Genomic DNA, 23939 nt, shown 5'->3' with positions numbered 1-23939 from the left:
GTTCGGGGCCGGGGGGAAAGGGCGGAGGGAAGGCCGAGTAGGTACGGGTCGTAGTCCCTTCTGGAGGACGCCGATCTGATGCCCTAAACTTACCGGGACGTACGGCTGAGGTTTGATCCTAAGAGGAAAAGGGAGGATGGCCAGGTGTGGGCTCTTGGTTTTAGAGTCCGAGTCTGCAAGTGCATGTACAGGAGGATGCAGTTAGGGCCTCTGCGTGGGTCTCGGAGCCGACTCCAGGAAGCCCATTCTACCTGCAGGGGTGGATGTCCCCAGGGTGTTTCGGAGCCCTGTCTGCGAACTCTCCGAGGCCGGGGCAGCCGCAGCAGCGGCTCCTTGGGAGCCGGAGGGTGGGTTGTATGAAAGAGATTCCTAGCCGCCTACCCCCCCCCCCCAGCCACACAAATACACTGCTTCTTGCCCACCTTTGGCTCTTTGTCACCCAGACTGGGTCCCTGAAGGGGAGAGGCCTGAGGTCAGAGAGAAGGACTTGGCCTGAGAGGCCTTGACATGGAGATCCAGCCTTCTTACCTTGCCTTTTGCGGCAATCCTTCACTCCCCTCCCAGGAATTAGGCAACCTTCCGGGCAGGAGAGAAACTTCTGTTGAGACCTCTCAGGGCGAAGGCCAGAGGGTGGGTAGAAAGATTGAAATCTGGAGGGTGACGGGTGCTTTCTGCAGGGAACAGCCAATGTATTTAAGATACGGGAGGGAAAATGTGGAGGATTTGATCCAGATGCTGACGGAAGGCGTAGGGGCGGGTAATGGCTGCATGGGAAGGGATTACCTTTGCAGCAGAGGCCAGCAGAAGTATCCTCAGAAGGAGAGAATTGGGAGCTAATAGAGACTAAGAGTCTACTGCTTCAGGGTAACAGAATTCCTAGGATGTGAATGCTCCCAGCCTCACTCAGGACTGCGGTGTGATCTCTTTTAACCCGGTTTTCCTCATAACAGGTGTGTAGAAATTTCTCGCTTAAGTTCCACTCTGCCAGTCCCTAAAAGGGCTTATCAGAGAAGGAATGGCTGTCAGGCGCCTGCCAACCATGGTCCAGGTGAGTGGGGAGTTGCTCTGGGGTTCCTCCCCTGAATTGCCTTAAAAGTTTTTTTTTTTAATTTTTTTTAAATGTTTACTTATTTTTGAGACAGAGAGAGACAGAGCATGAGCAGGGAAGGGGCAGAGAGAGAGGGAGACACAGAATCCCAAGCAGGCTCCAGGCTCTGAGCTGTCAACACAGAGCCTGACGTGGGGCTCGAACTCACCAACTGTGAGATCATGACCTGAGCTGAAGTCGGACACTCAACTGACTGAGCCACCCAGGCACCCCTTAAAAGTTTTTAATGTAGAGGTTTGAAGAGTATGGGCTTGTTTTTCGTTGTTGGTTTGTTTGGTTTTTTTACCCTGACCAGGACCTTTTCTCTTAATCCAGTCTCAGATGGAGGCCTGACCCTGTTGCCCTTTTTTCCCTGGCCCCCATGTTGGGCTCATCCAAATGGGTGAGGGAGCTAAGTCACTTGTTCAAGTTCACATTAATGACACACCCTATAATCTGTACTCTTTCCACTAGCAAGGAAGAGTAGGGGTCCAAATGGTTTTTTTTTTTTTTATGTTTATTTATTTTTTGAGAGAGAGCAAGCCAGGGAGGAGCAGAGAGAGAGGGAGAGAAATCCCAAATAGGCGCCACACTGTCAGTGCAGAGCCAGATGTGGGGCTCGAACCCACAAACTGTGAAATCATCACGTGAGCCAAAACCAAGAGTCAGACACTTAACCCACTGAGCCACCCAGGCTCCCCGGGGTCCAAAGTGGTTTTAAAGGTAGTACCTAACACAGGAGTTGAGTGAAGAGAGAAATTAGAACACTTTCTCGGGGAAGGGACTTACTCTTTTCTTTTTTAATGACGTACGTTTTTTATGAAGTCATTCAAAAGATACATTTTCAATTTCAGTAAGTTACAAAAACACTTAGAGCAGGGCCAGCCTTCTTGGAACAAGGATATGGACTCTACCACTTTGAAGGAGATAACCTTCATTTGAATGTATAAAATCTGTTGACTTTGGTAAAATCATTCTAATTCCCTCACATGTTTAAGCCTGTCCGGAGCTGGAATCCTTGGCAGAAAACACTGGAAGAGTTGAGCAGCTGGTTGAAGGTGCTGTGTTCAGTCCCGTCATGGCTCACTGGCTGTTCACCCTGCTCCTTCCGGTTTGACCTGTCCCTTAGCACCCCATCTCTGGTACCACTTTTTTCTTGAAGCCTATCTCTGTGGTGCCAATCCACTGTGATAATTCCCTTCCCTGACCCTTTCCTCAAATGCATTGTTGGTATCACACAATTTATTTCGTATTTATAGGCTGCCTTAATTTGGTTGTCATTCAGTAGACCTGTATTAGGAATGTAAAATGTGCTGGGTATTATGTTATTATGACAGTGCTGAAAAAGTACACAGTGGTCCCTGACAAGTTGGTTCATGGGTTCAATCTAACAGGTGTGCAAAGCTCTGGGTACAGGTAATGAAAACTGAAGTCAGACTACCTTAAGCAAAAGCAGGCCTGTACTGGAAGGATACTGGGATTTCTCCCAAGTATTTCTCCACATGCAAGGAAACGACTGGACTTACTAGGCTATGGAGGTAGGGTCTACAATAATCAAAAAGTCCTTTCTCTGGGACCCTTGGCTTTCTTCTCAGGGCTTCTGTGTAACTCTTTCTCAGTGCACACCAGCTCTCTTGGCTTCTCAGCCAGCAGTTTCTAAGGAAGGTGCTCTTTGTGATCAGAGGGGACAGGGTCATCTTGTCCAGAATGACTGTTTCTACGGGAACCGTGTATGTGCCTGGGGGTGAGCAGCTGAAGACAAGCAGGTGTTGGCTAAGCAACGTATAATAGGGGTTGGGTACATGGGCTGTGTTCTAGAAGACATGCCAGGAAGACAAGAGAGATGTAGAAATTGTCCATAGCTGCTCGGAGCGAACAGTCCAGCGGGGGAAGCCAAAAGTAAATGAAAACTCACAATAAAGCAGGACAGTGCTTTGCTGTGCCTGCACCAGTGATAAAGGGGTTGAAGAAGGCCATGCCCAGGAAGTAATGTGGAGGCTGAGCCTGAATAGGATTTGGTCGTGGGGTAGGGGTGGAGGCAGGGCTGGGCAAATTGAGGGAGATGGGAGAAAATGTTCATGTCAAAAGGGACAGCAAGAGGGTGCCTGGGTGGTTCAGTCAGCTGAGTGTCCTGACTTCAGCTCAGGTCATGATCTCACGATTTGTGAGCTTGAGCCCCACATTCGGCTCTGCACCTACAGCTTGGAGCCTGGAGCCTGCTTTGGTTTTCTCTCTCTCTCTCTCTCTCTCTCTCTCTCTCTCTCTCTCTCTTCTCCCTCTCTCTTTCCCTCTCTCTTTCCCTCTCCTTCCCTCCCTCTCCCCCCTCCCTCCTCCCCTGCCCTGCTTGTGCTCTGTCTTTCTCTCTCTCTCTGCCCCTCCCCCTGCTTGTGCGTGTATTCTCACTCTCACAAAAATAAACTTTAGAACTTTATTTAAAAAAAAAAAGGGAACAGCAAGTCTGAAGTCTCAGTGCTGAGGAAGCAAAGAAGCATATCTTCTTCACAGTATACGTTTCTGCAAAGCAGGAAACAAAGTCTGGTAAAAGCCCGTCCCCTAGGAGCCCCTGAGGAAATGCTCATGTTGTCACAGAGCCCCAGCCTGCTCTATGCTAACGGTCCTGCAGACCTCAGCCAGCTCCTGGGGCCTGCCAGGCTCAGCATTTCTCAGAGAGCCATGGGAGGGGTAGCCGCAGGTCACCAGGGATGGGTTTGCTGTTACAGGAATCAGTGACCTTCAAGGACGTGGTCGTGCTCTTCACCCAGGACGAGTGGGCACAGCTAAGCCCCACTCAGAGGGCCCTGTACAGGGATGTGATGCTGGAGAACTACAGCAACCTGGTCTCGCTGGGTAAGCAGGGGCCTCCGAGGGCTTATCTTCACATTTAGGGATCTCTTGCGGACCCTTATAAACTCTTAAACTGATTCCATCCAGAACACTGGACTGGGAGTGGGCTGATTGAGGATGTTATCTTCAGGGCACTGCATGCCTACCCCTGGTGTCCCAGGTACATGACTGTTTTGTTGGAGTCTAAGTGCAGATGCTTCAAAGGTGACTAGGTTGAATCCTCTCTCCCTTCCAACAGGGAGAAGGACATGGGACCAGATTGTGTTGGGCCCCAGCCATCTTTTCTTCCTCCTGGGAATTCATCTGTCCCCTGGCCTTCCTGTTGGGTCACCTTTTCCAGGAAGTCCCCAGGACCAGATCTCCTTGCAATGATATTATCGCTGGTATGAACAGATGTGGTCTCTTTTTCCCCTCAAAAACAGGACTCTTAGGACCCCAACCAGATGTGTTGTCCCAGCTGGGAAAAGGAGAAGAGTGGATGCTGGAGGACACCTCAGCAGGCTTCTGTCTTGGTAAGAACCATGCACGTGGGGGGCTTCAGGAGGAACTCAGCAAATATTCCAGGCCTGTGGTCTGAGAAGCAACATCTTTTCCCTTCTTGTTCACCTCAGCATCTTGTTGCCCTGTGGGCACATGGACCCTCCCATCTGTGAGTTTTCTTCTCTCCCTATTTGGCATAGATCAATAGCCTCCAGTTTGGAAAAAGTGTCCATTGTAATCTGGGCAGCTCCCCGCATGCCACACTCACGTGTCCTTTTGTCTCGTTTAGCATCGAATGGTGAAATCTGCTCACCGACATTTCTCCAGTGACGGTTACACGCAGCAGGGCATCTTCTGGTCATATGGACCAGTTAACCAACTGCCTTCTGAGGCAGCTCTTCTAGCTAACCATTGCACACTTCTTCCACCGCCTTCATATCTGTGCACCCATGTGCACATATATTCAGCCAGTGTTTAATTATTCTCTGCCTTTTGCCAGCACCACACTGGGTCGTAAGCACCATGAGAGTGAAGCCGGGCTTGTATCACTCACTTGGCACTTAATAGGTGGCATAGACTTGTAGCCTTTGGAGACAGAGAACATGACAATTAAGTGGTTTCTGCTTGTCTTACGGAGCCCTTTGGGTCTGGTAGCTTAAGAGCGGGAACAGGGGTGCCTCTCCTTGCTCCTGAATATTCTAGAGAGCATATTGCCTTATCCAAGACGTTACGACATTTCACTTTTAGCTAGCATTTTATAGGCTGGAAAATGTTCTTATTTATTTTATTTTTATTATTTTTATTTTTATTTTATTTTTTGGGGGGTGCCTGGGTGGCTCAGGCAGTTAAGCGTCCGACTTCGGCTCAGGTCATGATCTTGCAGTTCGTGAGTTCAGGCCCTGCGTCGGGCTCTGTGCTGACAGCTCAGATCCTGGAGCCTGCTTGGGATTCTGTGTCTCCCTCTCTGTCCTTCCCCCACTCGCGGTCTGTCTTTCTCTCAAATAAACTTAAGTAATAAAAATAAATTTTTTTAAGTTTATTTTCAGAGAGACAGAGACAGTGCAAGTTGGGGAGGGGCAGAGAGAGAGAGGGAGACAGAATCCCAAGCAGGCTCCGTACTACCAGTGCAGAGCCTGACACAGGGCTTGATCCCACCAACCATGAGATCATGACCTGAGCTAAAGTTGAGATGCTTAACTGACTGAGCCACCCAAGTGCCCCTGGAAAATATTTTTTTTAAGCCTTTGTTACTGATTTATCACCCAGCAAAAAAGGCAGGGATTTATAGCCTACACTAAATAACTACACCTGAAATGTCTAGGACCCAGGCTATTATAGAATTTAAATGTCTTAGCTCTAAAACTCAGTTGTCTAAAAAAAAAAAAAATCTTCTAAGTTACTCCAGTAGCATTCTGAATTTGTATGTTCTGTTATAACTAAGCTAAGGCATTTTTAATATTTCATTCTGTATTGTATAAGCAGTGTTCTAGCAAAATAAAAGGGGGTGGGGAATTAAAAGAAATTCATCCACTGTCCCACCACTCTGGCCTAACAACGTCATCCATTCTTTATTCATCGTTACAACTAGTTCTTTATTGTACTTGCTAGGGGTGGGAGGGGATTAGGAATATGAAGGAGTTTCATGCCTAGAAGTCAGGTGTGGGTAATGATATGAAAAACCAGGTGGTCATGGGTCAGACCCTCCCAGGTGCCTTTCCCGACCCTCTGGGTCGAGCACCTTGTGTTTCTGAATTGCCTGGACATCCCAAACCTGGAGCCGATTCATGGGGGATGACCAGTGGCTAGCCAGTCAGACATGGAAAGAAGTGTTATTTTATGTTTCCCAATAAAGTTTTATAGCTGTTCCTCTCATTATCTATTGAAGACATATTTTTACTTTTGAATAGAACCATCTTCTTTTTTGTTCTTTAACCAGGAATTGCTGCTACCAAGAGGTGGTAGTCCTTTCCAAGTATTTATTGCCCTCCTGTGACTCTCTGATTATTATTCTTAAAGTGTTCATTAGATCATTTTTAATTTGGGTTTTCCTTATTTCTGTTTCTGTTGATAATGACTATGACTTCAGAAACCATATGAAACAGTGGTATTAGGTTCATCTCTCATTTTGTAGGAATTGGATCTAGAACTTGTCCATTTCTGCACCAATTACTGTTGGTTTAGAACAGACACTTTTCAGTTGTAATGCTTCTGATAGATTTTATCCCCTCTGAGCCATGAGCTAGTGGAGGGAGAAGAGAGCTGGCATTTGAGCAGCTGGGACCATCACTGTGCTGGGTGTTTTCTGAGGGAATTTATATGAACTGCCCCATTCAGTCCTCACAACCTGTGAGGGAAGTATGATTAACTGTACTTAGAGAAAACCAAGCCTCAGTGTGGTTAGTTCATTTGGACAGATTTAATGTTGCCGTCTCCTGGCGAGTCAGGATTGGGGTGAAGCCATCTGGCTCTCAAACTTCTTTTTTCCCCTTCTCCAAAATAGCTTCAGTTACCCAGAAATTGTTTACTCAGTAAGTCTAAATAAAACTACCTGATCCCTTAATTTGGGTAGTGTGTTAATAACTTCCTACAGTTTGTATTTATTAATCTGTTTAGATTTCTGTTACATCAGTTGTACATTTTTACCAGTTAGTTTTAAACTGTTTTTTTTTAGCCATGAAGCGTATTTGTTTACAATTGGCCATAGGATTCGTCTATAATTTTAACACTTTATACGATGTCCTCTTGCTTGTTTCCAATTTTATCTGCTTCTTTTTTCCCTCTTAAATTTGTTGGAATTTTTTTTTCAGGGAACCAGCCCTTACTTATTACTCTTACAGGTTGTTATTTTATTTCTACACTTGTTATTATTTCCTTGTTTTACTTAAAATAAACATATTTTGGAGCACCTGGGTGGCTCAGTCAGTTAAGTGTCTGACTCTTGGTTTCAGCTCAGGTCATGATCTTGCAGTTCGTGAGATGGAGCCCCAAGTAGGGCTCTGTGCTGACAGCATGGAGCCTGCTTGGGATTCTCACTCTCCTTCTCTCTCTCTCTGTCCCTCCCTGCCTCGTTCTCTGTTTCTCTTTCTCAAAATAAATAAATAAACTAAAATAATAAAATAAAATAAGCATATTTTGCTTACTGTACATTATATACACAAAAGAGAATATGTGGTATTTTTTAAAGTTTGAAGAAAAAAGAAATGACACCCATATCCCACTGTCCAACTTAAGAAATAAAACGTAGGGGCACACGGGAAGTCCAATATACCCCGTGTCACTGCCCCTTCTCCCTTCAATGTCAGAGAGAGCCACTAGCTTGAATTTTCCACCAGCAGCTCCTGCGCCGTTCTTCATGGTTTTACCACATTTATCTGGAGCCCTGAGCAATGTTATTTAGCTTTGTGTGCTTTAAAGTCTGATATATGGGGACACCTGGGTGGCTCAGTTGGTTGAGTGTCCGACTTTGGCTCAGGTCATGATCTCGCAGTTCGTGGGTTCGAGCTCCTTGTTGGGCTCTGTGCTGACAGCGTGGAGCCCACTTCAGATCCTCTGTCTCTCTCTGCCCTTCCCCTACTTGTAGCTCTCTCTCAAAATTTTTTTTAATTCAAAAAAATTTTTTTAAGTTTGATATGTGTATTGTACAGTTTCCACAAGTTGGTCTTTTTAAACCCTTATTGAGATGTGTACTTCTGCACTTTGATATTCCTTCAATGATGACACCTTAAATTTATCCATTCTGTTGCTGGTAGACCTGTGGGTTGTTTCTAGACTTTGCTGTTTCGAATAATGCAGACTGAATGTTCTTATACATGTTTCCTTATATACACGAGCCTTCACTGGGAGTCTTTTTAAGGTGTATGCACAGGTGTAGAAGTAGTGGGCTTAAGGGTACATGCTTCTTCAGCTCTTCGAGACTGTTCCAGATTCCTGGTTAAGTTAGTTGTTCCAGATTATACTCACAGTTCAGGCAAATTCTTGTGACTTTACTTTCTTGCCAAAATTTGGAACTGATAGACTTAAAAATTCTCCTATCCCCATTCCTGCAAACTGGTATCTCCCTGTGGTTTTGATTTCCATTTCCTTGTTTACTCATTAAATTGGATGTCTTTTCGTGTGTTGATAATTTGTGCTCTGAGACTTACTTATTCATATTCTTTGCCCATTTTTCTATTATAGTTCATCTTTTTCGTAGTCATTTGTAAAAAGTCCTATTTATTCAGGAATCAAATAAGTGTGTCACTTTATAGCTTATCTTTTTCTTTGTTAACAGAAGTTCTTAATTAACAAAGTAAAATATATCAGTCTTTTGCCTTAATGGTCTTTATCTTCATACTTTTTGTGTTGTGTTTAAATGATCCTTTCTACCCTTAGATCCATTAGGGAAGGACTTGGTTGAATGGAAGCATGAATTTCTAATAATATTCAACTTTCGTCTTTTTTTTTCTTTCTGTTGAAGTCTTGTGAGAGGTTTGCTTTTTAACAGACTTTCTTTTTATGTTTATTTTTGAGAGAGAGAGAGAAAGAGAACAAACAGGGAAGGGGCAGAGAGAGGGGGAGAGATAACCCCAAGCAGGTTCCACACTGTCAGCACAGAGCCCAGTGTGGGGCTTGAACCCCACAAACCGTGAGATCATGACCTGAGCCAAAACAAAGAGTAGGACAGCTAACTGACTGGGCCACTCAGGTGACCCTTTAATAGACTTTTTAATGAATAAATGTTTGACTCTGCTGGTCCTTTCTATTTTATCTTGATCTATTCATTGATTTTTTTTTTTTTTTTTTTTTTTTTGCCCAGTATTTCTGTCTTTTGACTTCATTGGAGTTTATTCTGTTCTTTATTTTTAGTAGTAAGTTTTATCACAGTAATGTACGCATTTAATGAAACTACAGTTTTTATTACAAAAAACAGTGACCCCTTTTCCCTATTCTCCCCACTGGAGAGGTAGCCACTTTTCTCTTCTTTTAGCCGATTATTTGGTGTAATTGCTTCCAAATAATGACATTTGTTATCCCTAACCTAAGAGTTCCCTCTGACCTCTTTGCAGTTAACTCCCCGCCCCCCCTCCTGCCCCATCCCTAGGCCCTGGCAACCAGTCATCTGCCTCTGCCATTCTGAGTTTATCTTCCCAGGATTTCATGCAAATGGGACTCTACAGCATGTTCTCCTCTGTGTCTGACCGTCACTTAGCAAAGAAGCTTCGAGATTCCTCCTTGCTGTTTCAGACGTCAGTAGTTCTTTGCCATCACTGAGTTAGCACTCTGTTGTCTGGAGATAGCACTGATCATTCATCACTGGTGAACATTTGGGTGTTTTCAGGCTTTGGCTAAGGCTGCTGTGAACATTCTGGTACAGAGGTTTATGTAGATGACTTTTTTTTTTTTTTTAAGTTTATTTATTTATTTTGAGAGAGAGAGAATAGGGGAGGGGCAGAGAGAGAGGGAGACTGAGAGAATCCCAAGCAGGCTCTACACTGTCAGCAAGGAGCTGGATGCAGGGCCCAAACCAAAAACTGCGAGATCATGACCTGAGCCGAAGTTGGACGCTTAACTGACTGAGCCACCCAGATGCCACTGTGTGGATGTCTTTTAGTTCATATGCTCTTGGTGGACATATGTTTTCACTAAGGGACATGCCTAGAAGCAGGAATCCTGGGTTTATAGAGTTTAAAACCATACTTTGCCGGGGTGCCTGGGTGGCTCAGTCAGTTAAGCATCCAATTCCAGCTCAGGTCGTGGTCTCATGGTTCGTGAGTTTGAGCCCTGTGTTGGGTCTGTGCTGCCAGCTCATAGCCTGGAGCCTGCTTTCGGATTCTGTGTCTCCCTTTCTCTCTGCCCCAACGCCCCCTCCCCTTCCCCCCGTCCACCCGCTGCCCCCTGCTAGTGCTCTGTCTCTGTCTCTCTGTCAAGAATAAATAAAACATTTAAAAAAAAATTTTTTTAACTATACTTTGTCCTTTTTTAACATAGGACAATGCAGCCAGGTTAATTCAGCCCACCCTGAAGTGACCTGGGCCTTGATGAGAGCGGATTCTGTGTGCTCATATCTTCAGTGGGTCCAGTCTCTCCTCACTCAGTTCGTCTTCAGTGTGGTAAAACTTGGGTGCGTTTGACTCCTCTCTTGATTAGATGAGTGTTCTCCTATAACACTAAACATTAAGAAGACAAATACTGTGTTATATATAGATGATGTGTTATTATTATCACAGTTGAGAAGAGGCTTTAATAGATATCACAATTCAAAGAAAGCCGGCAATTGGTTATTTTTGGTGACCCACAGTATCTTTTTTGAAAACCATCTGCCAGATCTTTTTAAGCAAACATTTTTTGAATACCCAGAAAAATACACAAATTTTAAGTGTAAAATTCAGCACATTTTTGCAGTGTAAATATTGTATAACCAGCACTTCTAAAAGAAATAGAATGTTACCAGCATGTTAGAAATCTCCCATCCCCTCTATTTCTTTCTTTCTAAAGATAACTACTACCCTGACCATAGCTTTGTTTGGCCTATTTTTAAAGTTTATATAAGTGGAATCATACAGTATGTGCTCTTCTGTATCTGGCTTCTTTCCTTCAGCAGTATGTTTGCCATTCATCCATGTATAGCAGTGGTTGGTTCATTCTCATTGATGTACAGTATTTCACTGTGTAAACTTACCATTTCTATTTTCTACTGTTGCTAAACATTTGATTTCTAGCCTGGAGCTATTATGAATAGTACTGCTTTGAACATTTCTATAGGTCTTTTAGAGAATATATGTATATATTTCTCTTGGGTATATAGGTAGGAGTACTATGTTCATGAGTATGAAGGCTTTAGTAGACACTAGCAAGGAGTTTTCCAAAGTGGCTATCCTAATCTGTTCCTCAACCAGCAGTATTTGAGGGTTCCCAGTATTGCCATTTAAACATTTCTTCTGCCACTCTAGAGGATATATGGAGTACCGGGTTGCATCTCAACTTATGACTGATGAAATTGATCATCTTTGCTATTTTTTTAATGTTTATTTATTTTTGAGAAAGAGAGAGAGACAGATCATGAGCAGGGGAGAGGCAGAGAGAGAGAGGGAGACACCAGAATCTAAAGCAGGCTCCAGGCTTTGAACTGTCAGCACAGAGCCTGACACAGGGATCACACAAACTCACAAACTGTGAGATCATTACCTGAGCCAAAGTCAGATGTTCAACCAACTGAGCCACCCAGATGATTGGGGATCTTCTTTATTTTTAATCTCTTTAATATTCTCTTTTGTAAAGAATAAGTCTTTCCCTTTCTATATAGCTGTCTGATCTTTTCTTAATGATCGATAGGGTTGCATATTTGGGATTTGAGTCGTCAAATGTCATGTATGCAAATATATATACTTCCCACCTTGAATAATAGTGTCATTTGATAAACAAGTTCTAAATTTTTAAGACAGTGCAGTTAATCAGGATATGGGTTTTTGTGGTTTTGTTTTTCTTTTTGTCCCTTGTGGTTAATGCTTTTTGTGTTCTATATAAGACCTTTGGGGCGCCTGGGTGGCGCAGTCGGTTAAGCATCCGACTTCAGCCAGGTCACGATCTCGCAGTCCGTGAGTTCGAGCCCCGCGTCAGGCTCTGGGCTGATGGCTCAGAGCCTGGAGCCTGTTTCCGATTCTGTGTCTCCCTCTCTCTCTGCCCCTCCCCCGTTCATGCTCTGTCTCTCTCTGTCTCAAAAATAAATAAAAAAAAAAAAAAAAAAAAAAAAAAAAACCTTTAAGGCAATGAACATCTTTGTTTTCCTGTAGCAGCTGTATTCTTTCGTCTTTCATACTTATTTCTGAAGTCAACGTGGAAGATTTATTGTTCGTTTCTCATATGGTGTCCAGTTGACCCAGGATGGTTTACTGAAAAGACTATCTTTCTCCCACTGTATTGCAGTATTTCCTTTGTCACACATATGGCGACTACATTGTGCATGAGTCTGATTCTGGGTTCTGTAGTCTCTTGCATTTGTCTATTTGTACATAGGTCTGTTTCTAGACTATTCTGTTTCATTCTTTTTTGTCATATCTTGTGCCAATACAATAATGTCTTAATTACTCTAACATTATGATGAGTGTCACACTTGATGATGTAAGTCCTCCAGCTTTGTTCTTTTGTTTGCTTTCAGAATTTTTGAATTGACTTTTCAATTTCCACAAAATTCCTGCTGGGATTTTAATAAGAATTGGCCTGACTCTGTAGACTAAATGGGAAGAATTGGTAGTATGCCATTCTGTGACTATGTTGTATCCCTGTATTTGTTTAGATTTTCTTTATAATTTCTCTGAAATTTTTTGTTGATTTACGTGTATAGTTCTTGCACATCTTTCACTATATTTATAAGTATTTTTTTGTTTTTGATACAATTACAAATATCTTTTGAAAGTTTTCCAATTAATTGTTGCTGGTATATAGATGGACTATTGGTTTTATATATTGATCTTACGCCCGGCAACTTTACTAAGTTCCCTTATTAATTCTAATAAATAGTAGATTATTTTGTGTTTTTATATGAACATAATCATATTATCTGAGAATAATGACATTTTAATTTTTTCTTTTCCGATTTTCTTTTCTCTTTCTTTACCTTGCACTGATTAAGACTTTTAATAGAATGTTAAATAGAAATTGTGATAATAGGCATTTTTTTTTCATTTCAGTCTCAGGAATGTTTTCAATATTTTATAATTGTGATGTTTGGTGTAGAATTTTTATAGATACTCTTTATCAGATTAAGAAAGTTATGTTCTACTTTACTGAGATTTCACCATGACTAGGTATTGAATTGGGTCAATTTCAGCCTCTATTGAAATAATGATGTGATTTTTTCTCCTTTATTTTGTTAATATGGTGAATAACATTGCGGGATTGAAATGTGAAAACAACGTTGAGATTTCAACTTACTCGTGATCCATTATCCTTTTTTATATCACGGTTTTGTATTCCTTTTGCTGATACTAGGTTTAGGAATTTTGCATCTGTGTTGACGAGAAAGAATGGTCTGTGATTTTATATTTTTTAAAAGTTGTTCCCATCTTGGGGCATCTAGATGGCTCAGTGGGTCAAACATCCGGCTCTAGATCTTGCCTCAGGTAATGATCTCACGGTTCATGAGATCAAGCTCCGCCCTGCACAGGACTCCGTTCTGACAGCACCAGAGCCTGCTTGGGATTCTCTCTCTCCTTCTTTCTCTCTCTGCCTCTCCCTGCTGCTTGTGTGCGTGTGTTTGCTCTTTCTCTCTCTCTCTCTCTCTCTCTCTCTCAAACTTAAGTAAATAAAGTTTTAAATTGTTCTCATCAGGTTGTGCTAACTTAATAAAACCAATGAGATATGTTCATTCTTTTCATTTCTCTGAAAGAGCTTGTGTAAGATTGGTATTCTTTCTTTCTTAAATGTTTAGACAAATTCACTAGTGAAGCTATCTCTGGCAGTTTCTTTGTGAGAAAGTTTTATTTTTTATTTAAAAAAAAATTTTTTTTTTCAACGTTTATTTATTTTTGGGACAGAGAGAGACAGAGCATGAACGGGGGAGGGGCAGAGAGAGAGGGAGACACAGAATCGGAAACAGGCTCCAGGCTCTGAGCCATCAGCCCAGAGCCTGACGCGGGGCTCGAACTCATGGACCGCGAGATCGTGACCTGGCTGAAGTTGGACGCTTAACCGACTGCGCCACCCAGGCGCCCCTTTGTGAGAAAGTTTTAAATTGAAGATTCCATTTATTTGATATAGGACCATTCAAATTTTCTGGTTTTTGGTTTGGTTTTGTTTGGGGGTTTTTTTTTGTTTGTTGTTGGTTTTTTGGTTTTTTTTGTTTTTGTTTTTGTTTTTTTTTTTTGGTCAGTTTTGGTACATTTTACCTTTCTAGGAATTTGACCCTTTTATCTAAATGGCCAAACTCATTAGCATAAACTTTCCTCATTATGTCATTGTCATATAAGTCTCCATGGAATCTGTCCTGATGTCACCTTTATCATTATTGATATTACTGATATGTGCCTTCTCTCTGTTCTTGATTAGTCTTTTTTTTTTTTTAATTTTTTGTTTAACGTTTATTTATTTTTGAGACAGAGAGAGACAGAGCATGAACAGGGGAGGGTCAGAGAGAGGGAGACACAGAATCTGAAACAGGCTCCAGGCTCTGAGCTGTCAGCACAGAGCCCGATGCGGGGCTTGAACTCACTGACCGCGAGATGACCTGAGCCGAAGTTGGCCACTTAACCGACTGAGCCACCCAGGCGCTCCTCTTTTTTTTTTTTTTTTAAGTTTATTTATTAGAGAGAGAGAGAGAGAGAGAGAGAGAGAGATAGCATACACGCATATGAGCTGGGGAGGGACAGAGAGGGAGAGAGAATCCTAAGTAGGCCCTGCACTGTCAGCCTGATGTGGGGGCTCAATCTCAAGAACCATGAGATCATGACCTAAGCTGAAATCAAGAATTGGACACTTAACCAGCTGAGCCACCCAGATGCCCCTGTTCTGATTAGTCTTGATGGAAGTCTTTAGAAATGCATTGCTTAATTTAGAAATATCTGTGGATTATTTAAGTATCTTTTTGGTGTTTTGGTATTCATTGCCAGCTTGATTCCATGGAGTTCAGAGAACGTATTCTGAGTGACCTCAGTCCTGTGAAATGTGTCCATACTGCTTTACAGCCCAGTATATAGTCAGCTTGAGTAAATGTTCTGTATTTACTAATAATATATATTCTGTCATTGTTGGGTATACTGTTATCAGCTATATTAATTAAATCAGATTTGTTTTTTGGATTGTTGAGATCATCCCTATTCTTAAAGGTTTGATTTCTGAGTTTTTCAAAGTGGTGTGTGAACATATCTTACTAGGATTGTTAAGATTTCTGTTTTTGCTTTTCATTTTCTCAATTTCTACTTTATACATTTTGAAGTTATGTGCAAATGTAGATTTACTTACATGTTCCTGGAGAACTGTCCCTTTTGTCAGTATGAAATATCTGAAAGTCTCTTTCTAATATTGTAAAGTTTGTCTAAGTATACATGTACTACCGTTCTTGTGGTTAGTGCTTACATGATAAATCCTTTTCATTCTTTTCTATATTTTTCTGTCTATATTTTTGGTATTTCTCTTCTAATAGGCATTTAGCTGGATTTTTTTCAATCTAGTCTCACAGTCTTAGTTTTTCAATAGAATATGTAAATCAGTTACTAATATGTATGAGATTGGATGTGTGTTATCTTATTGTTTTCTATTTTACTCACCTGCTTTAAATTATCTTTTCCATTTTGCTTTCTCTTGAATTAACTTTTTATTATTTGATTTTCATCCTGTATTAGCTTGTTAATATATTTTTTTTTAGCTACTAGACTTTATTGGTAAGTCTAATTAGTAAAACCAGCTTATTGTTATACAAAACAACTTTTTACTTTTAATAATTCCCAGACCATGCTAGTACCTTAAAATATTAACTCTGTTTTCTTTCACCTTTTGTGTTATTTTTGCTATGTATATCATTGCATATATATTTTCCACCTCTCAAGACATAATTATTGTGTGCGATAATACTTCTATGTATTCACGTACTTTTTCTTTCTTTCTTTCTTTTTTTTTTTTAATTTTTTAATGTTTATTTATCTTTGAGAGAGAGACAGAGTGCAAGTGGGGGAGTGGCAGAGAAGGAGACATAGGCTTCAGGCTCAGAGCTGTCAGCACAGAGCCCGACACAGGGCTCAAACCCATGAACTGTGAGAGCATGATCTGAGCCGAAGTCCTATGCTTAACCAACTGAGCCACCTAGGTGCCCCCATGTATTTACTTTTTCTATTGCTTTTCATTCCTGCTTACATTTCCATGTTTCCACCTGGGATTTTCTTATGCCTAGAACACTCTTGTTACTGTTATTGTTTTCTTTAAATATGGGTCTGTTGGTGACACATCTCTGTTTTTATTTATATGGAAGTATCCATTTCATATTCACTGTGATTTTTTTCTATTAAAAAAAATTTTTTTTTAACGTTTATTATTGAGAGACAGAGCACGAGCAGGGGAGGGACAGAGAGAAAGGGAGACTCAGAATCTGAAGCAGGCTCCAGGCTCTGAGCTGTCAGCACAGAGCCGGACGCAGTGCTTGAACTCAAAAACCGTGAGACCACAACCTGAGCTGAAGTCAGACACTTAACTGACAGAGCCACCCAGGCACCCCTCATATTTACTTCTTAGGGATATTTTCTTTCTCTTGAATTCTGTTTGGCAGTTATGTTCTTTCAACACTTCTGATGTTATTTCATTGTCTCCTGGCTTCATTGTTTTTGTTGAAAAGACACCTGTCTTATTTTTTTTCTCCTTTAGAAGTAATGTATTTTTTTCTCTCTCTCTTAAGCAACTATCAAGATAAACTTAGTGGTTTTCAGTAGTTCTACTGTGCTGTGCTTAGGTAGATTTTCTTTGTATTTATCCTGCTTGGAATCCCTAGTGCTTCTCACATTCATTTTTAGCCCTTTTTTTTTTTTTCAAACAGTATTTTTGCCCTTTTCCTTCCCCTATTCCAGAACTTGTTACACATATGTTCAGTCTCTTCATCATGCCTTCTATGCTTCTTTTTAATTTTTTTCTGCAAGTTTTATCATAGATATTTTCTGCTTATGTATTTTTCCAGGGCACTATTGCTCCCTTCTGCTATGTCCAATATATACTGTTAAATCTATCCGTTCAGTTCTTAATTTCAATTATTTATATTCTTCAGTTCTAGAACTTGCATTTGATTCATTGGTTCCAATCTGCTATTGAAATTCTTATTCTTATCTGTTTTGTTGAACATATTAATCACACATGTCTTAAAATCCATGTCTGGTAACTTGGTATCTGAGTTCTATGGGTCTTTGTCTATTATCTGTTTTTTCTCTTGACTTAATTTCTTAGTATTCCTGGTACATTTGGATTGAATCCCTGATACTGTATTTGAAGGACTGAAGAGGCTCTGGGTAATGTTCTGTTCCTCCAGAGAAGATTTGCCTTTTTCTCTGGTGGATAGCTACTGTGCAAGGGAACCACCTTAATCCAAGCAGGAACGCATTACCTGGAGATTGGGTTGCAGTGTTTCTAAAGCTCTGCTTATCTCTTGTTTGCCCTTGCAGCCCTCCAAGAGTGCCAACTGAGAATTTCACATGTATGACCACCAACCCCTTCCTTGGAAGATCCTGATCTCAGTTTTTGGCTCCATAGTATATATTTTTTTTAATGTTTATTTATTTATTTTTGAGAGAGAGTGTGGCCAGGGGAGGGGCAGAGAGAGAGGGAAAGACAGAATCCAAAGCAGGCTCCACACTGCCAGTGCAGAGCGCAGTGTGGGGCTTGAACTCACCAACCGTGAGATCATGACCTGAGCCAAAGTCAGATACTTCACTGACCATTGGCTCCATAGTATCTTAAGACTAGAAAATTTTGAACTTCCCTATAAGAAAAAAAACCCAGTAATTATTGGGATTATCTCTCTATTTCCTTTCTCTTCCAAATATTAGACTATCAGGTTGGCCTTAAGTGACATCTGATGCCTTTAGACAGAGTTTTTGTTTTTCAGTTAAGATTTTCCAGTTGTTTTCTACAGGAATGTCTCCCACAGGCCACTCTATCAGGTCTGAAAGTGAAAGTCACCCCTTAAAACCTTAAGATTTGGCAGTCCTGGTGTTTAACTGACCATTCTTTGTTTTGAGCAACGATGTATTATTCTGAGCTCACCAGGACTATAGCTTTAAAATGCACCTGTTTAACTTTCTTTTCCAGATAAGTAAAGGAATTTGTTTTGTTTCATTGATTATAGCTCTTTGTAGATTTTCTGGAACGTTTAGAAAGAAAAAAGTGATGAGGGAGGCTTGTTCTTGATAGATTTCCCAAGAATTTACATCATTAATGTATAGTGTCTAGTTCTTATCATTTCATTTCTTAGCACAGAGTCTTAAATAGACTTAACAAAACAGGCAGATATTTACAAATACATAGGAAAATTGGTGTGCAGTCCAGAACACTGCTCGTTAATACAGGTATACCTCGTTCTATTGTGCTATGCAGATATGCATTTTTTACAAACTGAAGGTTTGTGGCAATCTTGCATTGAGCAAATCTATCACTGCCATTTTCCAACAGCATATACTCACTTCATATCACTGTGTCACGTTTTGGTGATTCTTGCAATAAAATTTGAAAACTTCTGGAAAGGATTCACTATTCTAGATACCATTAAGAACATTCATGGTTTATGGGCAGAGGTCAAAATATCAACATTAGTAGAGGAGTTTAGAAGAAGTTGATTCCAACCCTAGTGGATGACTCTGAGAGATTCAAGACTTCAGCAGAGGAAGTAACCACAGGTGTGGTAGAAATAGCCAGAGAATTGGCATTAGAAGTGGAACCTGAAGATGTGAGTGACTTGCTACAATCTCATGATAAAACTTGTACGGATGAGGAGCTGCTTCTTATGGATGAGCACAGAAAGGGGTTTCTTGAGATGGAATCTACATCCTGACGAGGATGCTGTGAAGGTTGTTGACATGACAACACAGGATTTAGAATGTGACATAAAATTAGTTAATAGAGCAGTGGCAGAGTTTGAGAGGATTGGCTTCCACGTTCGAAAGAAGTTCTGTGGGCAAAATCCTGCCAAACAGCATCTCCTGCTACAGAGAACTTGTTCCTAAGAGGGAAGAGTCCTTCGATGCAGCAGACTTCAGTTATCTTATCTTCAGAAATTGCCACAGCCACCCCAGCCTTTGACAATCATCATTCGCAGCCACCATTTTTTTCTAAGTTTATTTATTTATTTTGAGAGAGCATGAGTGCACGTGCAAGCATGGGGGAGGGGCAGAGAGAGGGAGGGAGAGAGAGTCCCAAGTAGGCTCTGCGCTGTCAGCGCGGACCCCAACACAGGGCTTGATCTCATAAAATGTGAGATCATGACCTGAGCCAAAGTCAAGAGTCAGACGCTTAACTGACTGAGCCACCCAGGCGCCCCAGCAGCCATTATCATTGAGGCAAGACCCTCCACCAGCAGAATGATTTCGCCGAAAGCTCAGATGCTGGTTAGCATGTTTTAAGCAAGAAAGTGCTTTCTAATTATGGCATATATAGTGTTTTTCTGGACATAATGCTACACCACTTCATAGACCGCAGTATAGTGTAAACGTAGCTTTTATATGCACTGGGAAGCCAAAAAATTCATTTGACTCACTTCATTGCAATATTTGCTTCCCTGCAGCAGTCTGGAAGCGAGCCTGCAGTATCTCTGAGGTATGCCTGTATCATGAAACCAACGTGCAGAATTTGTCTGTGGGGAGAGGATCACACATGGGGCCATGGCTCATATCCCAGTAGTGGAGTCCATTTCTAGTGACTGTATTTTCATTTCCTAGGAGTCAGGGCCTCACCCTTCAGCACATACCTGGTTTCTCCTGGTAGATTTGCTGCTTTGTTCCTAATTTCCTGCCCTCACATATACAACTTCATGGTACATTTTCCTCATATAGGTGTTACATAAAGGTTTGAAACTTTGTGTCCTCACTAGCAGGAGGAGGTCCTTCGTAGATGAGTGTTTTACACATCTGTTTTATTAGCTATCTGAATGCTAAGATAAAACATTAAAGTGTTGCTTTTAGTAGTTATGGGAGTCAGATTACTTTACCAAGTGTTGACCTCCAGTTTCCCTGGTTTCTTAAGGTCACATCTGGGTTATTTTAAAGACCATACCACTGAAATAGATAAGGTACATTTGTTCTTATCTGTTAGCAGAGTGTGGTCTGTATAGGTTTTTTTTTTGAGGCATAGAAAGTCAAGTAACTTCTCTGTAATCTGAGTATTGTACTCAGGACCCCAACCCAGGCCTGTGACTTCTCAATCTAAGCTTCCAAGCTATCCTGCTTCATACATTCATTACACATTAAATCAACCCCTTCCTGCCACATCCTGTTTACCTCTTTTTTCCTTTTTTTTTTTTTTTTTTAATATTTATTTTGAGAGCAAGGGAAGGAGAGTGAACTTGTGTGAACAGGGGAGGGGCAGAGAGAGAGAATCCCAACCAGGCCCCATGCTGTCAGCACAGAGCCTGACATGAGGCTCAATCTCACAGACCACGAAATCATGACCTGAGCTGAAACTGAGAGTCAAACCCTTAACCGACTAAACCACTCAGGTGCCCCTCCCCTTTCCTTTCTTATCTTCACTTCAAGAAGGCTTCAAAACTGCAGCCTCTTTGTTAGCATTATAAATCTTCTCATCTTACCCCAACTAGGTGTTTTACCAGGATAAAACACATTTTTTTATGTTTGATGTCTTTCAGACTGGATGACTATGCCTGTGAGTAAGAAATCTACTCCCAAGGCAGATATTCCTGGAGAAGACTTGGATCGGTGGATGGTAAAGGAAAAATTTACTAGAGACAGTCACTGGAAATATGATGGCCTGCTGGAATGGCAGCATGGAGGCCAGGTGGCTGTCACTCACCAGAAAACCCCCTCTGTGCTCAGTGACCAGGGAGGTGATGAGCCTGGGAAGCACTGCACCGAGAGCTCATCTTTTGTTCCAAGTCAGGGATTGCAATCTAGCAAAAAAGTCTTTGAGTGTAGAGAGTGTGGAAAAGTCTTCACTAAGAGTTCGACCCTTAATAAACATCAGAAAGTTCATACTGAAAAACTTAATGCAAATCGGAAAACTGTTATTAAAGAGAAACGATATGAATGTAGAGAATGTGGGAAAGCCTTTCACCAGAGTACACACCTTATCCATCACCAAAGAATTCACACTGGCGAGAAACCGTACGAATGTAAGGAATGTGGCAAGGCCTTCTCGGTGAGCTCCTCGCTTACTTATCATCAGAAAATTCACACCGGAGAGAAACCTTTTGAATGCAACTTATGCGGAAAAGCTTTTATCCGAAACATACACCTTGCACACCATCACAGAATACACACTGGAGAGAAACCTTTTAAATGTAACGTATGTGACAAAGCCTTTGTATGCAGGGCACATCTTACCAAACACCAGAATATTCACAGTGGAGAGAAACCCTATAAATGTAACGAGTGTGGGAAAGCCTTCAATCAGAGTACAAGTTTTCTTCAGCATCAAAGAATTCACACTGGAGAGAAGCCCTTTGAATGTAATGAATGTGGAAAGGCCTTCAGGGTGAACTCTTCCCTTACCGAGCATCAGAGAATTCATACTGGAGAGAAACCTTATAAGTGTAGTGAATGTGGGAAAGCTTTCAGGGATAACTCATCCTTTGCTCGACATCGGAAAATTCATACCGGAGAGAAACCTTACAGGTGTGGTTTGTGTGAGAAAGCCTTCAGGGACCAATCCGCCCTAGCCCAACATCAGAGAATTCATACTGGGGAAAAACCATACACATGTAATATATGTGAGAAAGCCTTCAGTGACCATTCGGCCCTTACTCAACATAAGAGAATCCACACTAGAGAAAAACCTTACAAATGTAAAATCTGTGGGAAAGCCTTTATTCGAAGCACACACCTTACTCAACATCAGAGGATTCACACGGGAGAGAAGCCCTATAAATGTAATAAATGTGGGAAAGCTTTCAACCAGACTGCAAACCTCATTCAGCATCAGAGACATCATATTGGAGAAAAGTGATATGACTATAGTTTATATAGCAGAGCTTTGAGACTGAATATGTTAATTATTGAATGTACGAGAATCCATTCCAGGAAATAGCCATGAAAGCTTGCCCGAAGATGGTCTTTTTATTCACATTATTGTGGGTTTGAGAATTTAAGAATGGCATGCACTCCTACTTCAGAACTGCCTCTGTTAAATAGCAGTAGTGTTTTACTGAATTACTGAATTGTGAAATATAACCAAAATGAAGCTTCATTAGCAACACAGAAATTAGTTTATCAAATTTACACTTTGACTATTAAGAGACACTATAAAATGGTAAAAAAATTTTAGGTCGAGAAGCAAAGGAACCAAAGTAAGAAGATGGCCTCTAAACATTCCACACTACTCAGTTCTCTTATGTAAGAGGGTTTTTACTTTTAATGGAACCCTTTTATTTCACCAACCCTGATGAAACCCAGTGTAAGAAAAGTGCAGTCACCCATGCATTGGGTCAGGAGTTACTCAAATTGTTTCCCACCTTCTGCTTCAAACCACCTTTTGTCAGATCTCTCTGACTTACATGTCCACTGGCCGCTTAACTGTATTCTTCCAGTACAACTCTGAATGGTGTGTCCCTCTTGATTTGCACCTCTTAAGTGGTGACATCATGTCATTTATTGTCACCCCACTTGCCCTTGGGGAATATGGTGATCTGGCCCCGTACACAGTCCACAATTCTGGATATTGCACCCAGGCCCAGCTTTCAGAACTTGGGACCCCTGGGATGCAGAGGTTGATCAAACTTCTTGAGTTACCCAGTTCCTCTGGGCCTCAGTATGACTCTGACACTGGGGTGGTATCTAAAGCAGAGACTGAGTGTTTGGAGACATTACCTTCAATTTGTTCCACACTGTAGTTACCCCACACACAGCAGTCAGGGACAATGCTCCATTTGAGGTGACAATCCAATTACCTCGTGGTGGTCTAGGTCACCTTCCCCTTCTGTGACTTGCCATTTCCTGACATGCAACCGACACAAATAGTCAGAGCCCCAAAGCCAGTTCTCAAAGGTTGACCCACTGTTCCCCCTTGGCTGGCAGTCCTCTGTGTCCACTGCGTTAGAGTATCCTGGCCCCTGCCCTTCTATCCAGTTTTCTGAAAGTATTGACTTGTGTTCACAAGAAAAACATCTTTGAATTTCTGCTTTTGCATTTGAAAGTGGGCATTTCCTCTCCATCTGGGTGTCCCACTGTTTAAAGACTGTCCTGTCCTGACAATGGTGAGCTACATGTGGAGTAATTCCACGGGTCAAGAAGTGGTCAACAGCATCATGGCAGTTTCTGGCAGAGCATTGTCCGTACCCAAAAGTTTTAGTGATACTCTGGTCCTGCAGGTACAGTTCCTTTACCTTTAGTGCTATCAGTAGAAATCAGAGATAAAGTAACATGTGTGCCTTCAGGCACACAGCTTCTGGTAGCACTGTCCCCTTCCCCACCACGAAGAATGTGGAGCCCACGTGACTGCAGACTGGAACATACCACATCATGAAGATGGAAGGGCAAGTCAGCCCTTGTTCTGGGAAGCAGAGCGGCAGGTTCTTGATCTGTGGGGGTGCTCTCCATCAAGTCAGGCAGCCCACTGGCCCCACAAAGGCTGCACCTCGACTCCCAAGTTACAGAAGAGGATAGTCTATATCCTGGCGGAATCAGTGGTCTCCCAAGTTGAAAACAGACCCGGAAGCTTCTAACGGCTTTAAAGCCTAAGTTCTCTAAATTCAGCTTCTGTTGAATGAAGACCACTAGTGTGGGCAAGTGATCAGTAACTCATACTTTCTCCCCCATTAGGCTGCAGGTGAAGCAGCATTTCAGGAGGTTGCTTGGAGCTATTTGTACCCTGGGCCACACATGTTCGTCTACAGCCTCACAGGGCTAGCAATCCCAAA

The 23939-nt window shown here is 41.8% G+C and overlaps 1 protein-coding gene across 2 annotated transcripts; it reads left to right on the top strand.

Moving 5' to 3' along the window:
- On the top strand, window positions 1-22270 carry ZNF454 (zinc finger protein 454). Of its 2 annotated transcripts, none has more exons than XM_030316319.1 (5): window positions 1-347; window positions 951-1048; window positions 3808-3934; window positions 4354-4443; window positions 20715-22270. In XM_030316319.1, the coding sequence occupies exons 2-5, from the start codon at window positions 1016-1018 to the stop codon at window positions 22028-22030; spliced, it is 1566 nt and encodes a 521-aa protein (XP_030172179.1). In that variant the 5' UTR covers window positions 1-347; window positions 951-1015; the 3' UTR covers window positions 22031-22270. The 2 variants fall into 2 exon arrangements, with proteins under 2 accessions (XP_030172179.1, XP_030172198.1); XM_030316338.1 differs by lacking the exon at window positions 1-347 and adding an exon at window positions 2482-2625 and having other exon boundaries at window positions 377-1048.
- The last annotated feature ends 1669 nt before the right edge of the window (window positions 22271-23939 follow it).

This window comes from Lynx canadensis, chromosome A1, assembly GCF_007474595.2.
Source record: "Lynx canadensis isolate LIC74 chromosome A1, mLynCan4.pri.v2, whole genome shotgun sequence".
In the NCBI taxonomy this organism is placed as follows: Eukaryota; Metazoa; Chordata; class Mammalia; order Carnivora; family Felidae; genus Lynx; species Lynx canadensis.
Note: the sequence above shows the minus strand (reverse complement) of the source record. Positions and strands in the feature narration are given on the sequence as shown.